This window comes from Callorhinus ursinus, unplaced genomic scaffold (assembly GCF_003265705.2).
Source record: "Callorhinus ursinus isolate GAN/ISIS: 27379988/994484 unplaced genomic scaffold, GSC_fseal_2.0 scaffold5, whole genome shotgun sequence".
NCBI lineage: Eukaryota > Metazoa > Chordata > Mammalia > Carnivora > Otariidae > Callorhinus > Callorhinus ursinus.
The window spans coordinates 80,646,782-80,672,864 of record NW_027397067.1 but is presented as its reverse complement, the minus strand read 5'-3'; the positions used below and the strand labels follow the sequence as shown (position 1 = coordinate 80,672,864).

The 26,083-nt window shown below is 57.0% G+C and overlaps 1 protein-coding gene across 12 annotated transcripts in view; it reads right to left on the bottom strand.

Moving 5' to 3' along the window:
* Positions 1 to 26,083, bottom strand: part of DENND3 (DENN domain containing 3) — a 53,924-nt gene that overhangs the window by 17,945 nt on the left and 9,896 nt on the right. For 7 of the 12 annotated variants that reach the window (XR_012378381.1, XR_012378380.1, XM_073893276.1 and 4 more), the window contains exons 4-17: positions 25,778 to 25,920; positions 23,160 to 23,271; positions 19,162 to 19,281; positions 18,648 to 18,866; positions 15,303 to 15,418; positions 12,517 to 12,672; positions 11,438 to 11,534; positions 9,705 to 9,808; positions 9,019 to 9,218; positions 6,862 to 7,383; positions 2,843 to 3,102; positions 2,017 to 2,187; positions 767 to 896; positions 329 to 628 (exon numbers count right to left, since the gene is read on the bottom strand). Coding sequence is in view for 10 of the 12 variants with exons in the window: in XM_073893276.1 (XP_073749377.1) it covers positions 329 to 628; positions 767 to 896; positions 2,017 to 2,187; positions 2,843 to 3,102; positions 6,862 to 7,383; positions 9,019 to 9,218; positions 9,705 to 9,808; positions 11,438 to 11,534; positions 12,517 to 12,672; positions 15,303 to 15,418; positions 18,648 to 18,866; positions 19,162 to 19,281; positions 23,160 to 23,271; positions 25,778 to 25,920 (2,650 nt within the window). In the remaining 2 variants the exon portion in view is untranslated. Of the gene's footprint in view, positions 1 to 328; positions 629 to 766; positions 897 to 2,016; positions 2,188 to 2,842; positions 3,103 to 6,861; positions 7,384 to 9,018; positions 9,219 to 9,704; positions 9,809 to 11,437; positions 11,535 to 12,516; positions 12,673 to 15,302; positions 15,419 to 18,647; positions 18,867 to 19,161; positions 19,282 to 23,159; positions 23,272 to 23,453; positions 23,532 to 24,959; positions 25,063 to 25,777; positions 25,921 to 26,083 lie in introns of all 12 variants that reach the window. The other 5 variants (XM_073893271.1, XM_073893272.1, XM_025871188.2 and 2 more) reach the window with 3 other exon arrangements.

Here is a 26,083-nt window from a genome sequence, read left to right as displayed (position 1 = left end):
GCGGCCGCGGCTCGGAGTGATGGTAATAATGAGCAGTCCTCTCTGTTCTCTCCTTTATAAAGCAAATCACAAGACCATTGGCTTTAGATCATTTAAAAGTTGGAACAAAACAGAGGTAGCTAAAATGATACGTAAAGTTATTCTTACCCATTTGCTGTTTCCTAGACTTGAAAAATCCACCCCCTGCCAAATAAAAATAGCCCACCGCCAACCTCTCTCTGTATGGCTTCCAGAATGTGAGAGCCAGATTCAGATCTACATGCAGGTGATCAGAGAACTCCTATCTGGGGAAACCGACCACATCAAGGGGAAGAAGAGATCCGTCCACCCGGGGGCCTCCGCTCGGGCTCTAGGTGACACACCGACCACGCACACAGCTCTCCGGTGGGCGCATTCCCTACTGCTGAGCGCTGGTGACCTTGCCAGGGGCTCCACGAGCCACTCGACAGCCGTCCACAAATCCCTCTTCCACGTAACCAGCTGCTGGAGATCTGCTGCTGGCAACTGGGAATCCTGACCAAAAACACCCAGCGTGTGTGGGACGTCACCCAGAGCTCAAGCAGGAAGTCCCCCCGTGGGTGTGGGTACACACAGAGCGCCCGGGGACGGGCGACCAGAAGGACGTGTGCTGCTCAAACATAAACGTGTAAAAGTGTAAAAGGAAGAAAGTGAGAAATTTGGGATTCGGAAAAAAGTGATGTCAACCGGATAAAAGTACGGAGGCACATTCGGGACACCACGGCTGTCGAACGCATGCTTCGCTTACTTTCGCTCTTCATCTTATCGAAGTAGGACAGTTTGGAAGCGGCATAGACGGCGCCGGACGACTGCAGCGTGCCGACCACGGCGTCCATCAGCAGGACGTGCGTCAGCGCCTGCTGGATGTACTGAGGGTCCTGTGGGAGAAAGGCACTCACTTCAACAAGTCCGTAAAACGCCTGCGAGACTTTGGGACATTACATCACACCACACCTTTGAAGAGGCGTGTTTTTTCAAGGCAGCTCGGTTTACGTTGGAGCTGATGTCATGTGACTACTTTGTCCATCTTAGTGAAGACAAACACCGATCGTTTATACAGGCGCTGGCCAACGTGTTCTGCAAAGGGCCAGGCAGCTAATAATACTTGGGGCTCCGTGGGCCTTGGGATCTCTGTGGCAACCACTCGGCTCTGTGGCCGGGCTCGAAAACAGCCAGAGGTGGTCCATGGCCCACGGGCTCCAGTTTGTACTGTTGTGCAAAATCCAGCAGCAGGCATAAATCAGATGGCTGGTCGGAAAGTCACGGAGTGCTGGGGCCCTGGAAGGGACCTGGTCCCCCTCCCTTCTCCAGATAGAAAGACTCCCTCCATAGCCACGGTCTGGGCCCCCTCGTGCCTGGCGACTCCCTCACGACGGCCGGTGCTCCCACCACACACAGTCTGTTCTTTCTAATGTTCGTGCCCCTGTGGCGGCGGCTGCCTCCCCCACCTTCCCTCTGATGACTCTGGGCCGTGCACCCCTCTGCGGCCCCTGACCTGCCCCATGTGTGAGTCCCCATCCATGCTCTGTGCACTGGGTTGTGGGCTTTCCGGCCTTATCTGCCATTTAGACGGTACAGACCTCTCGCCCCACCGGTGCCCCATCCGGGCCTCTGTCCGTGGTGCCCCTCACGCCCACGCAATCCTCACTCCGTGTACTCAAAGCTACTGTGGCCCAAAGCAAGTGAAAGCACACAAATCCCTAGGTTCTAAAGTCAACTGGAGGAGTGCCCCCTGCCAGAATCCTGGACCTGGGAGGTAGCAGAGGAGACGCCTGGAGCAGGGTGTGCCCGGGAGACCCAACTCAGACCTCAGAGGCCAGCCCCGGTCCTTCCACAGTGTCCCCAGATGCCACTGGCCACGCACTGGGCCATACAAACCACGGCATCTCCAGGGCCTCTAGAGGGACCTCGTCTAACCAACACGTGCTCGCGGGACCACGCCCGAGCCCCCGAGACGAGCCGTGAGTTGGAATGAGCAGGCACCCGCATCCCCCAGACCTTGTGGTCGTCAGCCAGCTTCTTCCCGGCCCACATCTCCTTCACCATCAGGTGCCACAGGTCACACTCCGTCTTCAGATTAGCTTCAAACACTTCTTTCTTGGACGCCATTTTAATTTTTAAAGTGGGTATTCGCAGAAGCAGAAACGCTACGGTGGTACTTCTCACTTCCTGTGGAGGCGGAAAAAGCAGGTCAGAGAGATGCCCCCTGGCAGGAACTCGGGGGTCAGCAAGGGAAGGTGGCTCAGCAGCCGGCGCCCGAGCGTGAAGGCAGGCCCCGGGCCGAGGGGGGCAGAATGGGGGGCTGGCCGGGGTGCGGTGCGGGGAGCCCCAGGTGGAGCCCGGCCCCGGGCGGGAGGAGAGGCACGGCCCGAGAGAGGGGCCTCCGTGCGACCCTGCTGTCAGACACCCGTCACAGCGGGTCGGGGACCCCTTCCTGGCCGACCACGGGCGTGACCTGTTAGCACATCCGCACAAAGGCGCTCGTCGCAGGGTTCAAACAGGGTTCATTCCTCTGCCTCCTGAAATGCTTCTCTTTCTTTGGAATTCCGGGAGGCAGTCTGTGGAAGCAGGTGTTTGGGGGGCACTGGAGGACGGGGGGCGACCCACGGGCCAGCGTTCCCCGCGGCTGTGGTACCTTCCTGCCTCTCCCATCTCCAGGAGCATTCAGAGCTGGATTAACACGTCCAACACGCCCCTCGAAAATAAATCTAACGCTTGAGACGAGGCCACAGCTGAGCGTCCTCAGTGGGGAAGACGACCACCTTTACACTCGAAGGGGCACCTCAAGTTAGCAAACAGCACGATCCAGCGGCTGCGCTCTTACCTCTATGTTCCTGAAGGTGGAAATCTCCACGTAGCCTGGTCTCCCTTCCGTCAGGAGGAACAGGCGCTTCTGGGTCATGGCGATCTTGCCCACGCCGTGATTCGTCTTGACAGAGCTCGACAGCTTATAAACACACTCATTCTTATCCAGGTGCTCCATCACCGACAAAGGCAGACTGACCTCCTGGGCCTCTGCTTCTGCCTCTTTCCAGCAGTTGTAGAAATCTTTGAATGTTTCTGGGTCAATCTGTTTCTGGTGTCCTTGGTTTTGTAGAGAAAAGAGATTTCTTAGAGCCACATACACAGCCCTTGCGTGGGAGAAGACGCGGTGTGCTGCCCACGTGGGCCAGCAGGTGGCGCCAGCACCCACGTCTCCCGCCCCACCTGCCCGTGGAGGATGGGCACTCGAACCAGGGGATAGGGGCTGCCCTGTGACCTGAGCCCAGCGGCCACAGCAACTCTCAGGACACGCTTTACGGTGGCAAAGCCCTGGGTCACCACTAGACCTGGCGGGCATCGTGGGGCCATGAGGGGAGCTAGTCCTTAGATGAAGCTAATGCTAAAGAGACCAGACCCTTGGTGACGCTCCTCCATCACTGGATCAAGCCTTGCCTGAAGCTAGCCCTATCTCAGTATTCTCTGCTTACATGAGCAAATAAGTCTTATTTGTAACCAAGATGAACTTGATATAGTAACGTTTCTAGATGCCCAACAGTTACGGGCTCTGAGTCAGAGAGAGACCCAAACCTGAAGCCCAGCTTTCCTGGTTAGTGGTGGGACTTCAAGCAAGCTGTGTAACGGACCCACTTGCTCATCCATGCAGCGGAAATGGGCCCACCCCACTCCCACTCCACCCGACTGCCAAGAGGTCCAGCCCATTCTGATGCCCACGTTTCCCTGTGTCTGTTGCTGCTGTGGCCGGGTTCCGCCTCTGCTCCGCATCCCCCGGTCACACAGAGGCCCCTCCCGTCCTGCACAGGCACAAACGCCCACACGGCCTCGCAGCTGCTGCACCTGGCGCGCGGAATGCCCTCAGATACAAGTAGGCGCTCCCTCTCCCGTTCAAACACTTCAGGGCTCCTCCTCTACACCAGGCCCAAAATCCCTCCAGGACTGGGCCCCTGTGCCCCTTCACACTCGCACACTCCAGTCGCACTGAGTATATTCCAAAACAGGCCTATGTCACGTGCCTCTGCACACACTGGTCCAGGGTGCTCGGACCACCAAACTCCTACGCATCCTGCGCAAGACCCAGATAAAACAGCCCACGTGCTCCCTTCCCTGAAGTTGCACACACATTTCACTCACGTGTCACTCCCCACAACACGGGGTCCCACTCAATCCTCCTGCCCCCTCAGGAGGCAGGCACTGTTAGGCTGTTCACAAATCGGGAAACCAAGGCACGGGGAGGAAGGCCATTGCTAGCAGGCTAAGTGTGGAGCCGGGCCTGGCTGTGTGGGTGGGCGGCTGTGCCTTCCTGCGGAGGCGGCTGGGAGAGCAGGAGCTGTGTCCTCCCCAGCCAGCCCTGCTGGAGGCCAGATCGGAAATGGATAAAAGATGCAGGGAAGCTCCAGGGCAGCCGCGTCCCTGCTCCGGCTCCATAACATGGTGTCAGAGGGAGAGTCCCCTGGGAACTTGGATATCACGGCCACCAGACAGTCTGGCCCAAGGGGGCCATCCCTGCAGCCATCTGCAGGCCTTGGCCACCACACCCTCCGGGGCTGCCGCACAACTGGACGGTGCAAGCCTGCAGCCACTGTGCACACCTGTGAGCTCCCCACACGCCTGCTGCGTGCACCGGGGGCTGCCGTGCCCCACCACGGCTCCTGCACGCGCCCGTGCAGACAGGTCACGTATGCTTCACCTGTCCCCAGTTCCACCCAGAAATGCCGGCTTTTCCCTCCCATACCCCATCACCTGCGGTGCAGGTGGCACCTCTGGAACCCCAGGCTCACGCACGCATCCACCTCCCTGCCCTGAGGCCCCTCGGGAATTACTGGTCCTGCAGTGTCAACACCGGACTTTGAAACGTCTATAAAGACGCGTAATGACAAAACAGTGACAGGAATCTCCTAAATAAAATCTCAGGTGTGTTCTTAGACGACAGCTGTTCATTCCAAGGTGGTAACATTCATCTCTGATTTAATAGGAGCTTTTCTAACACGTGGCCATTAGGCCGAAACATCCATCTGGTGCTGCCCTACAGCGGCTCACACGTCCCAGAGTCGGGACCATTAACGGATGTGTTTTGCAATGTGAATGGACCCAAAATGACAACCGGGCCGTCAGTGGCCCATCAGCGTGGGCCATGTCTGCCGGTGCCCTCCCGGGCGTCCTCCGTGTCCCTGCTAGCGTAAGTCTGGAAATGCTGGACACTGTCCATGCGTCCAGCCATTAACCCATGCTCCCCAGGCAGCTACATGCTGCGGGACACGCTTCTGGCCACAGGAGTGGGGACAGACCTTCCTCTTCCTGCCGGGAGAACAGCGCCGCCCGGGGCCATCAGCGTCTCGTGCCGTGAAACAACACGGCCGCGCTAGGGGAGCCTGGTGACGTCCAGGAACAGCCAGGCACAACCTGGACATCTCGTTCCCCAAGAACAATACCACCAGTGGCTGTTTCCACCGTATCTCAGGCCACGGGACTGGCCGGCCCCGCTGTAAAGGGAAGGGGCAGGGTTTCCCCTGAGAAGCACGAGTCATGGGGGCCCGTGCTCCCCCTTCCTGGCAGCCCCAGCACTGCTGCCCAGGGCGCTCTGCGAGCACCTGTCTCCCCTCGGACCGAGCTCATCCTCCCAAGCTGTCCGCCCCACGGGTGCCTCCTGGGCACCCAACGAGATGCGCTCCACTGCGCCCTGCCCGGGCCAACACGGTGTCACTTCTCCGTGGCATCTCCAGAGCACCGCACAGGGAGGTGACCAGCGAGAGCCGGGCTGGCCTGCGCCTTGGTCAGGCCGAGTGCCTGGGGCCAGCAAACGGGCGATCGGCTCCTCCTGGCGGGGGCAGCAGGACGCATCTAGGTAAAGAGGGTTGCGTGGCCGAGCCCGCCCACGGAGCCGCGGACGAGACCAAGGAGAGAGGCCCGCGTTTGGCAAAGGACAGCCTGTGCAGAGGACACGAGGCGCTCCCACAGGCTGGAAGGAAAAGGCGAACATCCTGGTGTAGAAATGGACAGACGACACCAGAGCAGCTCCGAGCGGGCGAGCGGACACTCGTCACACCGACCCACCACCCAGGGCGGATGATGCCCAGCGCTGCCCGGCGGTGGCGGGACGTGGGTGTGTCCCGGGCCTTGCAGCCGCCGAGGGCAAGGAGGCAGCTCGCCATCAGGATGGCGGTACCCGTGCCCAGACTGGGCCTCTTGGCACGAGTCACAGGGAGACCCGGGCACAACCACGTAGGCCAGCAGGTACGTGAAACCCGCCACGTCAGTATTTGGGAAAGTAAGACGCCCGGACGCCACCCGATGGCCACACACAGGTGCGCCGTGCTGGCTCCCGCCCCCCCAGCGTCGGAAGACGCGGTGGAGAAACCAGGCGCACGCGCGTCAGCACGGAAGGCCGCCCAACAGCGATGAGCCTGATGCGGGGGGACGCTCGGGCCATTTAAAACCACACATGCCTACGTGCCGCGTGCAGTAAACACGTAAACACACGGTGGAGGGGCAGGCTCCAGTTGGGGACGGTGGTCCCTTGCGGGGGGGGCAGAAAGGTCCCAAATGAGCCAGGCAGCGGCAGTAATCGCGGGACAAGGCGGCACTCCTGTCTGCGCCATCAGGTCATGTGAAGCGTTCCCACCGCCGGGGGGATGGCACAGCGAGCTGGGCCCCAGGACAGGAGCCAGCCTGCCGCGGCTTCAGGCTCTCTGGTCACACTCCCCTAGACCCTGGGCGGACCTTCACCCCCCATCCTGTAACTGCCCACGTCCGGTAGGGCCTCCCCCTACGGGGGCTCGCAGCACGGTTTGCAGACCCGTCCCCAGTGGTTACGCCTCGCCATCTGGGCCACGGCCGGCCTCTTACCTACGGTTAGCGCCTCAAATAGTCGGTGTATGATGCTGGTGTCCTTCACGATGCCTGACTCCTGAACCCTCTTCACGAAATCGTCCAGCTGCATGTGCTTCCGAGGCAGCTCGAAGTTTTTCACGCGGTCGTCCGGCTTGGGGGCCTCTCCGGGCTTGTCCACCACCTCACTGATGAGCCGCCGCAGCTCGGGCACCCGCTCGGCCTGGGCGCGCTGGGGGCCTGACAGGGACCCCACCATCCTCCGAACCAGGTCAGCAGGAAAGATCCTGATGTCTGTTTTGTACAGACTCTGGAAGTCCAGGAGGGCATCCAGCAGCTGCCCGTGCATCAAGTGCACGGCCCCGCGGAGGTAGAAGTATCGTGCCAGGAGCACGGAGCTGTCGGGCGCCAGAAGGCTCATGGCCTTGCTCAGCAGGGCGACGCAGTCGGAGTAGTAGGCCTGCACGCACTGGCTCACCAGGGGGAAGTGGATCTCCGGGATCTTGAACGTATACGTCGGCTTCGGGGTCACACTCAGAACTAGAGCCGAGAGGAAACACGCACACAATCAGCAGACCCGAAAAACGGACCTGGGTCCCTGTCATCTTGTCCGGGTTAACGTTTCTGGGCCCTGGGTGCAACATCAAGTGAGAACCTCTATGCCTCTTCTGGAAAGCTCCACGTGCCCCTGAGCTGAATGGGGGTCCCCCCACTCTGCTTCCATGGCACCTTGAGAATACGGAATAATTTTATTTGCTAAGACTCTAGCGCTAAACAGAAACATCTGGTAGTGAGTCTTCACGGGAGGGTTAAGCTGATGACCCAAGCCGAGATGCGCCTGCTCTGTGAGACGGCCATTGCCATCAACCCCGTCGTACAGACATGCAAACTGAGGCTTTGTGCGTCCCAGGTGCCCAGCTACTAAATGCCAGAGCCAACCTAATCCAGGTGTGTCACACCGATTCCTTCCACAAATGTCAATGAAGTGCCTCTCAGGTGGCACCAGGGGACCAGGACCAGGCCAGTCCTGTAGGTAAGGCCAGGTACCCCACGGAGGTGGCGTCTCCGCCGTGAAGCCTGGGGGAAGGGAGGAGCCTGGGAGGGGAAGGGGGGCTCCAGGTGAAGGTTCAGGGGGCACAGAGGGCAGAGTGCCTTCCCACAGCAGAGTGAGCACAGTCAGGGGTGAAAAGCATCACTGGGTTTTACAGAAGAACTACAGGCCCAGAGAGGTGAAGCCACCTGCCCAGGGTCACACAGCCAGGAGGCCGCTGTGAGGGGCCTCAGACCCAGCAGGCGCCTCCAGAACGCGTGCTCTGTCATTGAGGACTTTTCTCTTGGACACACGGCCCCTCCTGAGGCCGGCTCGGTGCGCCCCTCACTCAGACTGTCACTCTGCTGTGCACGGTCGTCAGGAGGCACCAACTGGTACCTGGGGCCTTAGCCCGAGGCAGCGGCCTCAGGGCCCCCCCCCGGTGCACGGTGCCTGGCCGCACCCGTTTCTCTTGGCCGCTGTGTTTGGAACCCCACGGAGGGGGCCCTCAGGGTAAATACCTGAGGCACACGTGGCTCGTGTTGCTGCAGCTCACGCAGAAAGGAGACATGGGCTCGCACACATGCACACGTGTTCTAGAGCACTTTACACGCCAAGGAAACTCCCGGCTGACATTTGGAGCTGTGCACACAGGCCTGCCTCCCAGACGGAGCTGCTCCCGTCATGGCACCCACGGGCCCTTGCTGTCCCTCCGCCTGCCACCTGCCACTGGAGTGGCCTGGCCTCGCCATTCCCTCTGTGTCTGCTGAAAAACGTGGCTGCCACACCTGAGCCCCCGTCACCACCTCGACGCCGCTTCCTTCGTGCTGGGACACCACACACCCCGTCGCTCCGTGTTTATCTGTTTCTGGTCTGGCCTCCTCCCGGGAGAGCAGCTCCACAAGGGCTGGGACACCGGGCCCTTCGTACCCCAGGATCTAGAGTGAGCGTGGCGGCTGCTAGGGCCTGCCAGTCATGTCCGTCAGACGCGGACACATGTCAACGTGTGTTTTGTAAGTACACGCAGACACACACACAGGCCAAACACCCACCCCCTTGCGCTGAGCAGACCCTGGCTGTGTTAGCGACTGGTCCCAGCAGAGCCCAGCGGCGGAGCAGCGCCCGGACAGGGGCCAGTTTATCACCTGTGCTGCCGCTACTGCATTCCGAGGCATCCACTTTGCGAAGCGATGAGTTCCGGGCCGGCAGCTCGGGGATGGTGATGTCCTGCAGGTTGGGCATGCTGACCACCATCCTCCTGTGAGCAATGTGCAGGGGTGAGGATTTCCGTGAGGCCATCTTCTCAATGGTCGGTCTTCTTGGACTTGCCAGCATCCCGTTAAATCTGAGGTCAGAAAAAAGCAACACCTTTTAGCTAGAAGAACAACTACAGAATACGTCTCAACGCCTGAGCCTCTCCTCCCAGGCGACACCGGTGCCCGCTATTCCCGCGTGCCAGGGGAAAACAGCAGGAGCACTGTGTCGGAGTCTCCCCGGTGTAGCCAGCGGCTGGAGGACAGACCGTACCCCCGAAGGGACACACATAAACAAAGTCTGTCGGGAACAGTGTGGGAAGAGCTGGAACAGCACGGGGGGGGCGGTGGCGATGTGGCAGGAGAGGGAAGGCGGACGGCAGGGGATGGCAGGGCAGACGCGCTGTGCTCGGCGTCCCCCCCCCCCCCCCCAACAGAAATGCTCGGGGACGAGCCCGACGTGTTACAAGTTTCGGAATGAGATTTTCTGGTCGGATGTATCATTCATCCACCCAAATAAATCCATGCTACTCGAGCGTCTGGTCCCCAGAGTTGTGCCTGCACACTGCAGACAGCACCTGTCCTCTTCGGATTGCATGTGGAGGTCCATCTGGGCAAAGGCGTCCATCCTTCCACTGAGCCGGGCTTTAAGGAAAGAGTGAAACATGTAGGTATCCAACACCTGAAACAGACCACGGAAGGCCAGTTACCGCCGCGCTCTTGGCCATCACTGTGCCGCCGGGGCGCCTGCAGCGGCTGCCCGGTCCCTTCCCCACCGGCCGCAGCCTCTCCCCGACCCCCGGCTCCTTGGACACAAGTTCCTAAGCGGCAGCTGTCTTCACTGACCCCACCCTGCCACGCTAGCCTCCAGGTCCTCCCCAGGCCACTGCGAAGGACCGGCCAGTCTGTGTCTGAAAGACCACCAAACGTTCAAAAGCTCAACCACCTTGCCCTCATGACGGCAAGAGCCACGGTGCCCTGTGGCCTGTGATTCCAGATCTCCAGGGACCACAGCCCCCTCCTCACAGCAGGTGCACGGGCTGGCACCCACCCGTGGCTCCCATGACCCAGCTGCTGGTCTCTCGCTGGACAAGGTGACCCTCCAGCAGCTGGTGCTTGTCCCTACCCTGCTCCCTGCTGTGGTCCAACAGCCTGCAGGGGACAAGGCCCAGGGGACACCGCCCAGCCTGGTGACAGGAGGGCTGCAGGGGCACAGGGCCCACAAGGAAGGTGCTGGAAACCCCACGTACAAAACACCCGCAGAAGAGTGAAGGCAGGAGCGGACACGCAGTGGGATGGGAGGTGGCAGCTGGCTCCCGGGGACTGCTGGAGTACTCTCCACGAGCTGGCGGAGCAAGGAGGTGGACGGCAGGGAGCTCGGCCCAGGCGCCTGTCACAGCTGTGACCCGGCTGCGAATGGGGCTCCTGGCTTTGCTCTGGCCCCACGTGCGTCCCTGTGGCTTCTCCCCATGCTCCTCCGTGGCGCCTTTCACGGCAGGGTCTTCTGTGGGCAGCATGGGGCCTGCAGGCCAGGCTCTGTGCCCCGGGGAGTGAGTGCTGAAGGAGCAGATGGCCGGGGCGCCCGCGAACGGGGGGAGCGTGGAGTCTGTCCCGCAAATGTCAGAGAGCAGACATGAGGGCACGGGCAGTGCCCGGAGAGGCAGAGGCTGCTGGCCGGCCAACGTGAATGACTGCTGTGGGGACCTCAGTCATGAGGGGAGCTGCGGCGCGGGAGCGAGGCTCACCCGCCCCTCTGGCCATCAGCTGGACAGGGCGCCACCGAGAGAGGCCACCCGAAAAGTGTGAAAGCAGCCCTAAAGGACCCAGAAGATCGGTGCCAGCTGCACCACCTGCCAGCGCGAAGCCCCAGATACGACTGCTCATAACAGACAAGAACAGAAGCGTCCCACAGGCTTGTGAGCAGGTGGACAGAGCCACCGCCGCCTCCCGCATCGGACGGAAAGGCCCCGCGGCCGCGCGCCTGGCACGGGAGCCATCCGAACTGATGGAGAGGTCCCGATCCGGACCGAGGAGGTGGCTCCCGGGCACACACATCTGTCAGAATTTATCGCCCACTACACTGAAAATGGGTGCATTTCATGACAGGTAAATTATACTCTGAAAAGCGGATCAAAAAACGGGGCCAAAGGGTCCAAAGGAACCGTGTGGAAAGAAACCTTCTGGAAACGTTAATACTTCATAAAATACTAACAGATGCTGAAAAAAATGTACTTTGAATAATGCTGCAAATACAGAAACATATGCAGGACAGAATACGCACATGCACATACCAGCCCCACTCGCTCCTCACCTGTCTATAAAACTGCTGGTCCCCCGGAGCCCTGGTTTTGAGAAACTCCTCACTATTAAACACTCTGTGTTCGTAATTTAGGTGGTTCTTCACTTCCCTGATGAAGAGAAAAAGGGTCTAGGTGTGGAACTATTTTTAAATATGTGAGAGTCATGATGATTTAGCAACCCAGGAAAGACGGGAAGGCCAGCCTTTGCAAGAGCCCCGCCGCGGAAAGGGGGCTCCGACCCCGGGGAGGGCTGGGTTTGGGCGTGGTCTGCTCCAGCTGCTCGGTGACCCCAGCACGGCCTTTCCCTCCTGGGGGGACCGTCACGGGCCTCTTCCCTTCCCAGCCCCTACTTCCTCCTGCAGATGACACACAAAGCGGACTCGAGGGGGCAACCCCGTAGAGCAGGCAGACTCTGAACGTGAACCCGTACGATCTGCCACAGCGGAAGTAGTCCACACGTGGGATCAACGAGCCCATGGGCCACATTCCATGTGTCAGACATTCAACGCTTTCCTTCTGTTGTCAGGAAAAGTTATCTAAGGGACATAAAGTTTGATCCTCTGTATTCATAGTTTCTGCTTTTTTACGAATTCATCAAGCTTATAAGGTGTTAAAAAAAAAAACAAAAACCCAACCTTGCTCGTGAAAGATTTCATTTCAAAAAAGCAAAATGAAAAGAACCTATTTGTGTCCACACCAACTACACTGCTTTGAGCAGAGATAACACAACCTGTCTACAATACACGGTCCCATTTTCTTCCTGATCAATTATTTATTCTACGGAAATATATACATCTGAAGAACACAGCCACTGGATAATCACAAAGGCTCTGGTCTAAACCCTGCAGGATGGTGGCACCCACGGGAATGAGGACAAAGAGGAAGGCTCTCTAACGGGGACAGATCCTGAGTGCTGCTGCCTCGGGGGTGGGCTTCATTCCCGCAGTGACCCGAGTGTCCCCACCCTGGGCTGGCCCCGAGCTCTCAACTGGTGCGGTCCCCCACAGGCGGTCGGGGGCCGAAGGGGCAAGGATTTCAGCCACGTCACTTGGGGTTGAGCCACCGCGGCCAAGGAAATGGTCTCCGGTACCTGAAGATGCTGAAGAGCAGGTGCAGGGCCACCTGCTGCACCTGGCAGTTGAGTCTCTGCTGCCAGGCCCGCCTCCGGGTGCGCCCCTCGTTCAGGTCCGTGCTGGTGCCCAGGTGTGCAAGGTCCAGCTCGTGGTGCAGCTGGAGGCTCTGGACCCTAGAAAAGAGAGATGGACGCTGACCACAGCTCACACCACGTGCCGGGACTGCTGTTCACGGGCGGGGAGAACACTCTCCCAGCTGCATGAACACCCCGGATGCTCAGAAGACCCATCAAGAACTTCCGGGCTGGGTCACTAAAAATACATCCCCGGAGAGTCCACTCACTGCTCCATGCTAACAGCTCATCCATGCTGAACCTACAAAGGCCTCCACTGTGGACTGTGCACGTTTTCACCCAAACCGAATCCGTCCCTCCCCCCGGCTCTGCCTGGCAAGAGTATGCACTCCCCACCCTAGGAAGGACAAGGGGTTTCCAGCGCAGGCTGCCTCCTGGCCGGCAGCTTCCCACCACCACGTGCTGTCTGGGAGAATCGGATGCACCCAACGCCCTGGGTGTCACGGCTCTCGGCCGCCTGGCGGAACCCTGTGTCCATATACCCTGCACCGGCATTGGGCCACCCCGGCCTCCCCCGCACGATCAAGGCCGCAGCTTCGGAAACCAACCAGCAAGCGTGCGGTTTACATGCAGAAGACACACACCCAACACACACCCATCCCACCCGTGTTTCCTGAGCACCCCCTGCACGCCTGGCACCATCTGGGTGTGGGCTGCATGGTGACCAAAGGCAAAGCTCCAGGGTGGGGCCTATGTTCAAGTGGGAAGAAACAGAAAAACAGAAGAGTGCACCCCAAATAGGAGGGCGTGGGGGAGGGGGGAGGGGTCAGAGAGTAGGACCCCCCTGCTGAAAAAGCCTGGCTGGGGGCTGGAGGGGCCCCTCGAGGACCTCGGGCCTGAAAGGTGAAAAGCCAGACACACACAAACGGCCCTGAGCAGGTAGGGAGCACCCAGCTGCCAGAGGCCCCACGGGAGCCGTGGGGGGTGGGGGAGGCAGGCTGAGACTAGGTCCAAGTGGTCGGCGGGGCCGGGGCGGGCCGGGGAGCACTCTGGATTTGCCCCGCGTGTGACAAGAAGCTACTGCTGCAGACAGGTGTCCCAGCCCCGCCGACCTCAGCTGATCTGTTCAGGTACCTGCCACCTGGAAGGATCGTGAGCTGGCCGCGCACCTGGCAGCACGGGGGCGCCGCGGGGAAGGAATCCGTACAGAGCCGTGGTAGCAGCCTCCCCCTCCGAGCTCTGTGCAGGGACGACCCCTCCGCTGGAGGAGAAGGCTGTCCCTCCTACTTGAGCACTCTGCGACAGTCTGGCTGGGAGAGCTGGGGTCCCTGTCCCGCCCCGGGGAGGTGGGGGCGGCAGGGAGGACACACCATGAACACACAGTCAGATGCACGTGAGGATGACGGGGGACAGAGAAGGTGAGTGGGATCGGGGCGTCTCATGGGGAAGGGCTGCTTCCTGTCCTGCCTGCCCCACCAAAGGGCCCGTGTGGACACCCCACCACTCCAGGACCCCCGGGGACACCGACCACCACCGCCCGGTGCAGCCTCAGAGCCTTCACAGATGTGCCACGACTGCACGTGGGTTAGCTCACGTGGTTGAGACCGGAAGAGGCACGATATCCCATCCATGTGGGGGTCCAGCCAAGCAGAGACGCAAGCCACTGTGCATATTCTAGAATCCTGACAATGCCACACAGACAAGTGCGAGACCCCCATCCCACTGGGGATGCGCCACCGAAGCGCACGCTTGAGAAGCACCAAACACTAGCGCCTGCCAAAGCTAAAACGTCAGACTCAGAGTCAGCGGAAAGCGGCTTTTGCTCACCAAAAAGTGAACAATTACAAATGGAGGTTCACACAGGGAGACACTCCACCAGCACACCCTGCTCAGGTCCCCTGCACACACCCAGCAGCCGGCCACGACCAAGGATGCCACGGTGCTGCCCCGTCCCGGATGGCCAGACACCCTGACCACGGGACGCACCATCGTCCCGGCAGATGAGAACGAGAGCTCCTTCACCCTCCCCAGACGCAGCTCCGGAAGTCCTCGACCCCCACTACAGGCCGCAAGGCCTAACCTGGCCCTTCTGGGAAGCAGCTGCTGCTGCCTGCTGCAGGCTAAGGACATGGGTAGCAGAGCTAGAAAAACCATACGCGCGATGAGCAAGGCAGGCAGGAGGCCGTAAGAGCGCTAATGGGGGCTGGGGTGAGGACAGGAAGACATCTCGTCGGGGGTGGGATGCCCACCTCTGCGCTGCAGGGCAGGGGCAGCACACAAATCCTGCCCCGGGGTGGGGGGGGGCGTCCCACGGGTCTGAATACATGTCTCATGCCGGGGGGTGGAGGGGGAGGGCGGTGGAGAGGAGGAGGAGGGAAGGGAGGGAGGAGGGAGGATGGTTGGGAGGAGGGAGGGAAGGAGGCAGGCAGGAGCGGAAGGAACCTCAAAGGCCCCAGGCAGACGACAGGGTGACAGAGAGGGGGTGGGAGGTTCCCTGGGGGATGATGAGACCATCACGTGACTCTGTGGGGCCGTGATTACTCCGCAGACAAGATCAGAACAAGGACGAATGACTTTTACCTTAAAACATTCACGAATAATTTCCAAACTATAAAGACAGAAAGGGTGGCTCTGGAATGTTAGATGGAAGAGATACTCAAGACACTCAGAGTGGGCAAGTACAGAGTGGAGCAGAGACGTCCCCAAGCACACGCGACTCCCGCCTTTACCTCTGAATGAAGGTCTGTGCCGCCAGCAGGGGGATGTCCGGGACATCGACGTCCTTGTCAGTAGAGCAGGTGACGCTCCCGTTATCGATATTTATCAGAATTAGACCATCAGCTTCCTGTAAGTTTGAAGAGACTGATGTAAGAACATGAATTTGTAGACATCTTTGAAAACACAAAAACACACTTTGCGTTCCCTGAGGTAGCGTTGCTATTAATTAAATCACCATACTTAACACGTACACAGCACCTTATACTGTCCCTACCAAAAAATGTAGGATATGCTGTGAGTCATGTCAACACGCTAGATTTGATCAAATCCGCCCCAGGCTGAGTCAGGGTTCCATAGTGTCATCTGGCTTTTCCCTGCCCTGGTATAAACACTCTGTGGGCCACTTCAGGGAGTCTGGAGAGAACATTCCAGAACTGGAGTGTGGGCTGGGCCCCGGGCTCAGTGAGCACACACACTTAGGATTTCTGAACTATGTGCCCGGCTTCCTTGAAGAGCCTGATGTGTAACGAGATACACAGACCCTGAGTCACGCTCTGGAGTCCCGCATCCAGCAGCCCCAGGAGTGTGGCGGCCCTGGGCTCTCTGAAGGCCCCCCCCGCTCCACTCCCCTTTGGGCCCGGCTCTGAATGCCTGTTCCAGGTGGCACAAGAAGCGAACACACGCCGTCTCCCAGCACACTGACTGGGCAAGGTGAGCATTCTCACACACACATGCTGCACGACCACGTCCGAGGCCCCAGCCCTACAGAGGAAAACGTCCGAACCCAACACACGCTCTTCAGCCTGCTGCCTGTCCTGAAATCTTCCAGAACACGTAAATCCCTGAGTGGGCCTCCTTCGTGACTATGGACGGGAGCTGTCAGGTGGATGTGCCCACAAAGGTTCCCCAGGGAAAGGCCTGAAACAAGATGATTTTTTTCCCTAATGACTAAAAAAAGACACACATTTTCAACTTCAGAGCATGGCCCTATTTCTTCCTCATTTGCAAGGCAGACTGGGAGACATTTTCCGTTCCTTACGTGAAGGTCTGAACTGCCTTTCCCCAAAGTGTGTTTGTCGCTTGGTGAGTCATTGATTTTGGCAAGAACTCGGCAAGAACCCGGCTCCTCCCCGGGAGCGGCCGGGCCGAACAGGACACCTGGCACCTTCCCGGGCACCTTCCCGGGATTTGCTCTGAAACGCTCCAGGCCCCCGTGCAAAGGTGCTCCAGTGTCAGTCGCTGGGGAAACGTGCATCAGATCCGCGGTGAGACGCCACGTCCCCCCCGCCTCGACGGCCAGAAGCATACACGGGGCCAGCGCTGGCGAGGAGGCAGAGGATCGCGGCCCCACGCTGCCGGTGGGAATGCACGCACAGCCCGGCCTCTCCTCCAGCGGCTAGACGGCTAGCGTCTGCGGGGGGTGTGTACCCGCGCGGGGGAGAGCGCACGCCGCACAGAACCTCACACACACGAAGGCTCGCAGCTGCACTGGTCACAACAGTCAGAAATCAAAACAACTCTAACATCCATCGACCGATGAACGAACGAACGAACTGTGGCACGTTTGCACAACGGGATCCTATTCGGCAGCAAGAACCATGGCTACGTGGATGCACGGCGTGGACGACCCTAGAACACGCTGTGCTGAGCGAAGGAAGCCACTAACGGCCAGCTGCGGGCCTAAAACCACGTGTGTGGAACGGGCAAATCCACGGACACAGAAGCAGGTGGGGGTGGCCAGGGGCGGGCGGAGGACAGCATACGGCGACGCTAAGGCATACAGGGCTTCTCTGTGGGTGCCGAGAACGTCTGAAATTAGTTGGCACGACCCCGTCAAGTTACTAAGAGCCACTGAATTGCACATTTTAATCGGGCAAACTTCGTGGTATTTTATATGAATAAAGGTGTTTTAGAAAGCCAAACCTGCTCTGCCTGCCGACACTATCACAGTGTTACAAATCCACATGAGCTCACCATCTAAACATACGTAATTAAGCACTTACTGTATGCTGAGTGCTGTACTACTGGACCCTTTGATCCCTACCACGATAATGGGGCCAGCACACTTACTGCTGTTACAGGATCTTTGTTCCCTTCCGTGCCCACGGCTCTTGGTCGCGCCGCTTCGCGGAATGAAGAGGTGACCAGACGAAGAGTGGTGGGCAGCAGGGAAAAGTTTATGGAGCGATAGTACAGAGTTCCCCGAGAGGGTTGCCATTTCGGCATTCAAATCTATGGGTTTTTTATAAGCTCTTCTGAGAAACTATCTTGAGCATCCTGAGTGTGGGCCCCCGTGGGTGCTAAGGTGTGCCAGTCAGGGCTTTGATCATGCCCCTGTCTACCTATCGGGTTATTGTTCACGTGTTGATGGTCTTTTGGGCTGACATCTGGAGACTAAAGTGCCTCAACTTGTGACAGTGACCAGTGTTTCATGGTTAACTGTTTTGTTTCAGGATGTTCTGCAAAAGTCACTCCTGTAGAGGCCATTTGGATGCTGTTGTGGTCTCGTCTAAGGTGTAAAGCAGGATACTAGTGTGGTTTTGTCTTAGCTGTCCCGGCGTTTTTGCCTTCTTGTCGGGGACCCTGACCCTGATGACCTAAGTGTCCAATTAACCTCTGTCTTTTACGACTAGGACACAAGAGGGCCGAACGCTCTGCCGAAGGTCAGGCATGGCAAGTAAACGGTCACTGCATGCAGCAAGGCCCACACGCCCCCTGACGCTATGAGTGACATGCAGCGTGGACAGGCACCTTCTAGCAGGAGGGTCCACAGCATTACTGAACAACAGAAGCTGAACCAAGCAGAGAAACACAAGATCTGGAGCAGGGACACCGGCCGCTGCGGTCTGCTGAGCCCCTGCCACGTGCCGGCAGGTGCGGGGTGGTCCCCACTCAGAGCCCAGCCCAGGAGGACATGCCCGCTTCAGAGGCAAGGCGGCTGAGGCTCAGCAAAAGGGCTGGGACCTCACTCGAGGCCGCAAAACTAGAACGGGGCCACAGCTGGGCCAGAGAGCAGGCTCCGTCAGCGCCGATGCCCGCACTCTCCTCGCTGGAACTGCGGGAAGCCACGGACCCCTGGGAATTTAAGCGGACTGGCAGGTGACACAGGGTCCCGGCGCCCAGAACCCCATGGCCTTGAACACGCCTGGAGGACCGCAGGGGGATGGTGCAGATGTGCGACAGCACCCTGCATGTGTGTGGCACCCAGGGCACGAGCCTCGGGGACGGGAAGAACTGCACTCTCCCTGGCCAGGGCGCACGGCCCTCCCTGCGGGGCCCTCTCGAAGCCATTCCCTGCCGGGCCCTGCAGGGGTCACAAGGACCCGACATTCTCCAGCGAACAGTCGAGGCCTAACCTTGCTGACTTCTTCAAAGTGGTCGAGGTGACAGCCCATGAGGAAGGTCGTCGGCGCCATAACGAAGTCCAGCATCTGGTGTGACAGGACAGGCACGAAGGTGTGCTGCCACTGCAGGGGGCGCAGGTAGGCCAGGAAGCACTCGGCAACCAGCGGCAGCAGCGCCCAGTTGGAGGAGAAGAACACGATCCGCTGCTCCGTGAGGAGGCACGTTAGGATCTGGGGGGAATCGATAACACCGTGTGCACACCTCCAGCCACGCGCCATGCCCTGAACCGCACCACTAAAACCACATGGGCTGACACCTGCCAAAACGAAAGCCCCTTTAGCCCCCCAAAAAGCACTACTTGTGAACAGCATACACAGTCCTGAATGTCTGCCTGAAGCCAAAAAGCAACTATTCCCAGTGCATTCTGGAACACGTGTGCCCTGGCATTGCCCTCCAGACGACGACAGTTTAGATGCCCCACTAAGCCAACCAGCAGGGACACCCCGGGTCCAGAGGGACGCATACCTGCAGCACCTTCTCGGGCCTGAAGCACAGCAAGGGCAGGTGAAGGTCCAAGTCGATGAGCGGGCTCTCAGGGTCCGCGCGGGAGGGAAACACGATCTGTAGCGGCTTCATGTTAAATATCTGTGACGACCAAGTTCCATCATTAGTTCAGAGAGCCACTCCCAGCGGAGGCCAAAATGCACCGAGACTCTCAGTTTAGTCTCCAAGGGTGTCTGAGTTAGGATGCGTGTTTGAAGACTCATGCAGTCACTGCATATGGCACAGAACAAAACAGTCTAGAGACACCCAGAACCGCTGAGAAAGGCTCATGCATGAATCAAGTACTGAATGTCTTTTTCAGCCAATCTTCCCTAAACTCTTTAATTCATTAGCAAACTGCTCATCGGCAAAGATTAACCGACGCCCGGACGTGAGTCCCAATCAGCACAGATTCCAAGTCAAGCACGATCAGGTTAATCTTAGCTAGAACACTTACTGCATATTAACGAATTCTCTTAGTATTCTCAGCGTAATCATCAAAGCTCCTTAAAGACATGGACTTGAAGAAATCGCCGAGAAAGACTTTATTTTTCCAAATGATAGTATTTCAAAATAACGCTTCAATTCGAACTCGATATCTGCAGAATGCCCCTTCTGGATGGAGGGGGACGGTAGGGGCCTTCCAGCTCGATGGCAAGTTCGCTCCTGACCGTGGATGTCAGCCTCACGGGGGAGCACCCAGGAGTGCCCCTGGACCCCGGGGGCGATCAGAAGGGAGTGACCCGAGTGTGAGCAGTGCCGGGCCGAAAGCAGAGAGAAGATTCTCGAATCGGAGACAGAGAAGCTCCCGCCAGGAAGAGTATGGAAGGAAGACACACGGAGAGACGCAGAGCACTGGCTAGGGAAGGAGGTTCCAGAACAAATGTTCGCCATCCACACCTCCTCACACCTGTGTCACCACAGCTCTGTGTGAACGCTCGTGCAAAGAACCTGAGGACAAGGGAAGACTTCTTTCTGCAAGTGTCCCCTGACGGCACCGTCTTGTCACCGACCGATCTGCAGAAGCAAGACACATCGGGAACAAGGCAGAGGCTCTGTGTGGATGATAACATCCTTTTTATTTAAAACAAAACAAGGTAGAGCAGAGTTACATGCTCCCGGTGGTGATGAACGATGAAAACTTGTAAAGTTTACGTGAAAAACTCCCCTTAATATTTCAAAAAATAAACGCGTCAACTGGCTTTCCAACTACAGATAAAAACTAAATACAAATGCCAGTCATTCTACCAGTGACGCTGTTGGGACCCTGGGACGTGTCCACTGCGGCGCGTGAGACCCACACCCTCTGAGCTGGGCTCTGCTGTCCCCCGCCATCACCTTATAGGGAAGAAACTGAGGACGGAGAGATACTTTGGGGAAACACTTTCCAAATTTCAGCTTGACTGTAGCTCCAGGCAAACAACAGGTTCCCCACACAAGGCAACACAGGAAATGAGTCAGGTAGAGAGAGAAGGAAAATGCCCATTTCGTGTGTACACCCAATAACTTGGCCCGTGCTCTGAAAGCACATAAAATCAGACCCGCTGGTGGGCAGAGAAGCCTTGTGTGGGGAACCTGTTGTTTGCCTGGGGCTACAGTCAGGCTGAAATTTGGAAAGTGTTTCCCCAGGGGCGTGGCGTGTCTTTGCTGCCCTCAGGCCGGTGGTCCAGGCGCTGTCCGCTAAAAAGGCACGGAGCCAGGCTGGGCACCACCTCCCCTGTCACAGACCAGAGGTGACCCAGTTGGCACCCATGCACTTGACTCTCAGGAATCACAGCTCCCGAGCACTAGCTACAAGCCTCTCCATCGACATTCATTTGCCGGGGGTTCTGGAAATTCCTGCTGAATCGGCTCCTGGGTTAGAGGAGAACCTTGGCCTCGCATTTCTCCAAAACAAGGAACAGCCACGTGGCTCAACACTCCCAAAGATGGGTCAGGGCCACGTATCAACAGGGACCCCAGAGCTGGTGAGGCTGCAAGGGAGGATCACAGCGGCAAGCCTGAGCCAGGCTCAGCTCATTCGGACAAACGCGCAAGAGCCAAGACGCAGACCCCACTCTGAGAACACGACAGGCTAAGCCTGAAACACGACCCATCCGTTCATTCATTCGCTCAACAGCGGGCGTAGTGACAGCACCGCATATGCAGCTCTGCACGGGGCCTCTTCCTCACGCCGCTCGGAGGCCGATGGAGAAAACAAAACACACACGTGCGCGAGCCCCAACCGCAGACTGTGCTGGGCTCCGCAGAAGGGAGCAGGGCACGGAGCGATGGGGTGGGAGGTCACACAGAGGCTGTCCCGAAGGACCTGACCTCCAGGAACAGCACATGCGAGGGGCAGCCCCTGCGAGGGATGGAGGGAGACCCAGTGTGGCTGGACAACAGTGAGCAAGGGGGTGAGGCTGCAGACAGAGCAGACGACACAGGGGCCAGGGATGTAGGACTGGCTGCAGGTACATAGCGAGAAGCCACTGTGGGGTTTTAAGCACAAAAGGAGAGTCCAGTGGATAGCTGGTAAGTCTCTGCAGCCACTATGCAAAGGATGAACGGAATGAAGGGTCAAGAATGGACGTGGACAGACCAGTGGCTCCTCAAGTCACGCAGGTGGGAGAAGCCGGTGGCCCCACGTGAGAGGGTGGCTGTGGCCAACTGGAGGCAAACGCTGGGAGCTGGCTGGTCAGGGGTGAGTGATGGGTGGAATGCAGGGGTGAAGAGAAGAGGTGTCAAGAACGACCCCCAGGAAACTTTCTCACAGGGGTGGTAAAAGTCGGAGAACCAAATATGAATTAATCCAAGATTCCAAGGTACAGAAAACTGGTACAGGTGCGGTTCGTGCATTACTCATGCTCGAAGGCAGAACATAATATGTAGGGTTAACCCTCAAACTGTCCTGAACTCGGTTTCGTTCACTGCTTAGCCGGTCCTCAGGGAATATTTGTTGAGTGAATAGAGCAAGAACAGAAACTTCGATGACTTCAGTGTACCATAAAAAACCACCAATCATTCATGTAATAAAGATGACAGCCTTGCACAAAACAAGTACCCAATAAATGTCCCTACAAAGGTTTCTGGGAGCGGAACCAAGGGACTCAGGCCACCTGGTCTGTCTCTGGGCCTGGAACGCATCTGGCAGGATTCCCCCCACCCCCACCCCACACACTATAGGGTGGTATTAAAAATACACATTTTTTAAGTTCATAATCACGTGTCTCCTGTGAAATAAAATTAATTGTTCAACTGTGAATAATAATATAGAGAGAACCAAGATCTCTATGTCTAATCTTCTAGAAATGACTGAGTGAAACAGAGTCAAATTTATGACCTGCTTCGAGACACTAATTTGGCGGGTGCCTGTTTGAGAATGAGGAAGCGCCCGGTGGTTGTGTCAGCCTGGAAAATGCTGAGCCAGACAGGTGTCATCAGGGCTCAGCCGTCCTGGCCCGTTACTCAGCAAAGAGGGAACGTGGGCTGCCTTTCTGCAACTGTCCTTAGCCTGAAACCCTTGCGTGGTGAAAGAGCCAACAACATCTCAGGACAAGCCTGCCAGGGAATCCAGATCCCCGGAAACACTTGGCTACTCATTCAACAGCACTGGGAAAAACTAAAAAATAGGAAGCCAGGTACTTTTCATTAATCACTCTGGACAGGAGAAAACATGAATCAATGTAATACAGTACCCAATATTCCAGACAAATAAACCAAAGGGACATTTGTAATTTGAGTAAATTCAGTATGATTTTTTGCACAGGAAGTAATGAACCGATGTGTTAAGCACTAAGGGGGCCCATCACAGGCTCCACACCACGAGGCTGGCAGGCAAACTCATCTTTAGAAATGGCGTAATAAGATGATTCTGTAAGGAACTTGAGAAGCATAATTTAAACACTGGAATGTAAGAAATAGTTTAAAACATTAAAACCATCATCATCCTATGACTTTTACTATTCGCAAAGAAAAGACAAAATTTCAGATTTAATTACCAAGTGAAGCGGTCCAGGCGGCGGGCTAGGTATTAAAGACAGTTTGGCAGCAAAATCTTTTATGTGATTGTCAACTTCAAAATCTTTACAGAGCTTCAGGTGAGTCAATAAACTAAAATAAAAAAAAAAAATCACATCACAAAATAAGTATCAGCCTCCGACTGTCATTTTAGCATTTCTAATCAGCGCTGACACGTCTGCCTACGCCGGCAGCCCCAGGGCCTTCCAGCAATGGGGGGACAACCCCCCGGATGGGAGACAGCAGGGTGTGGCCTGCCCAGGGTCGGAGCCTGCCTGCAGGGGGGTGCTGGGGAGGTGGGGTGTTGGGGGGATGGCCATGTTCTTTTCTTGCTGTGAGTGCTGGTTACACGGCTGGAATTCATGCAATTTCTGTCTGGGTCATACTTCAGCAGCGAGTAAACATCTCAAAGGAAAGTGCTTGACTACATTTGTTTCCCAAATGCATTCTGACTTTTGAAGTATGGTTGGCCCTTGACCAATGTGAGGGGTTAAAGGCACCCACCCCCCACGCAGTTGAAAACCTGTGTAGAACTTCTCACCCGCCCCCCAAAATCTTAACTGCTAATAGCCCACTGCTGACTAGAAGCCTTACCGATGACATGAACAATTAACAGGTATTTGGTATGTCATATGCATTATATGCTGTATTCTTACAATAAAGTAAGCTAGAGAAAAGAAAATGTTTTTAAGAAAATCCTAAGGAAGAGAAAATACATTTACATTATGCATTTACATTACTGTATTTGTCGAAAGAAATTGGGTGTATGTGGACAGGCATGGTTCAAACCGTGTTGTTCAAGGCACAACCGCAACCAACGGAAATGCATAATGGACCAGCAGGTGCCTGGGGGCAGAGGGGCTGGGAAGTACCACAGGGCGTGAGGGAGCTTTGGGGGTGGTGAAAATGTTCTCTGTCTTAACAGCGGTGGTGGTCACACAGTGTCTACATTTGCCAAAATTCAGCCAACCGCCCCGGACACCCCGCCTGGGTGTCCTGGGGCAGACCCCGGCCTCGCCCAGCACAGCAGGCCCCACGCGGTCCCGGCAAGCCGCGCGCTTACGGTCTTACTTTAGCAACAAATCATAGCTCTTCCTGAGTCAGTGTCAGGATTTGGAGATAATTCAATATTCCTCCACATTTTATTTATTGTAAAAGAATAGTATCAGGTTTAAAAAAATAAAAAAGAACAGAGACTTTCCATAATCTAATTCCGCAAACACAGCTAAGCATTCTCTCCCAATTTCTGTCCACACAGAGGCATAGTTTACATGCTACCATTATAGCAGGAAAACAGATTTTAAAAATCTATAAATCTGTGTTTATAAAGTGCCGTTTGGATTTCTGTCATTTGTTTTTATATTTTTTAGTTTGGGTCATTTAGCAATGAGCATCGAGAGAGAGAACACTCAAGAAGCATGGAAACTGAACACGTTTTTCGAGTTAAACATTCGTTTCCATCAGTGTCTAGCAGGATGGTATTTGTGGGGAGTCACACGTGAAAGATCACGTGTACAAGGTCTGAGAAAGTGGTGCAGGGGCTGCCCTCCTTGGAAGGCGGGCGACAAGCGGCCGGAAGCTGTTCCGTTCAAGAAAGGGTGTAACCACCACCCCCCACTTCACAAACGAGGAAACTGAAGATGGGTGGACAAGCCATCTACCTTCAGGTGCTGAAGATTATCAGTTAATTAAGAAAAGGGGACCCTGTTCTGATTTATGATCCCTTCACCGCCCACGCCTGGGCAGACATGCATCAGTGAACGTGCACGCACTCAACTCACGCAGTCCTGCAGGGAGACCAAGCGAGGGCTCTGTTCTCTGTCGGGGGCAGTAAAATCCAGGCTAGACCCAAACCATGTGCAAAGACCAGCCACCTTCTGAAAACTAAAACATTAAGGCGCTGGAACTTGAGTTCCGAAAGTTGTGAGTTTGGTCAGGAAGGATTCCTGCTCGTCCCTCTGACCACAGTGTGAGAACCAAAATGACGGTCTTTCCAGGAGTCTGCGACTTGCCAAGGGTGGCGGGTGGGTTTTAGGACATTAAGGCGAACCTCCGTTGACCACCTCTGTCTTTAACGAAACCACCGCGGATTCCAAGACTAGAAGTTGGTGAGACTGAAAACCGGGAGGCCCGGGTGCATGTGGCGGGGGCTGGACCGTGTCCACACGCCACAATCGTCCCCCGACAACAGCTGGTGAGCGCGAAGCTCTCTGGAGTTCTCAGAACTTCTCTGTCCTCAGGCTTTCTACTCAATATCAGCATTAAGACACTCAAAGATTCCACCCCCAAAAAAGAAAATTTGTTAACTGTCATGAACTCAACAGGACTGACAGTGGTAGTCTCCTGATTTTCTCAGCCAGGAGAAGAGCTGTTTCTGATGGACATCTTTTTTAAAAAACCAAACATAAAATCCTCCATACTAATTTTACTTCCCACAGTTTGGCTTCATCCTCCCTTGTCTGGCAGACCTTCCCCACATGCTACCACCTCCGGAAGCCTCTGGGCCTTCATGGGAGCGCCCGTGGCCAAACCAGAGCCCGCCCACGGCCCACCAGCACCAGGGTGGCCTCGCAGACACATGGGCACGGCGCAGGCTCACCAGGACAGGCAGTCCTTGAGTGCGTTGTAATAGGGGAGCTTGGAGACCACGCACACCGCAAACGGTACGAAGCAGCCAGCCGCGCACGCGGTCGGCCAGGACGGCTCCCAGTGCGCCTTGCCGTTGTAGAAACACGACTCATCCTGGAGAGAAAGCAACAGACCCGTGTCACCTCCTGACCCAGCTGGTCCTGGCTTCTATCCTCAGCAGTGTGGGCCTCTGCAGACAGAAGCGAGAGCACAGGGGCCAGCCCACGCTCCCTCCGGTGTCACCGTGAGTCCCAGTCAGCGCGGACGGGCCCCCCCC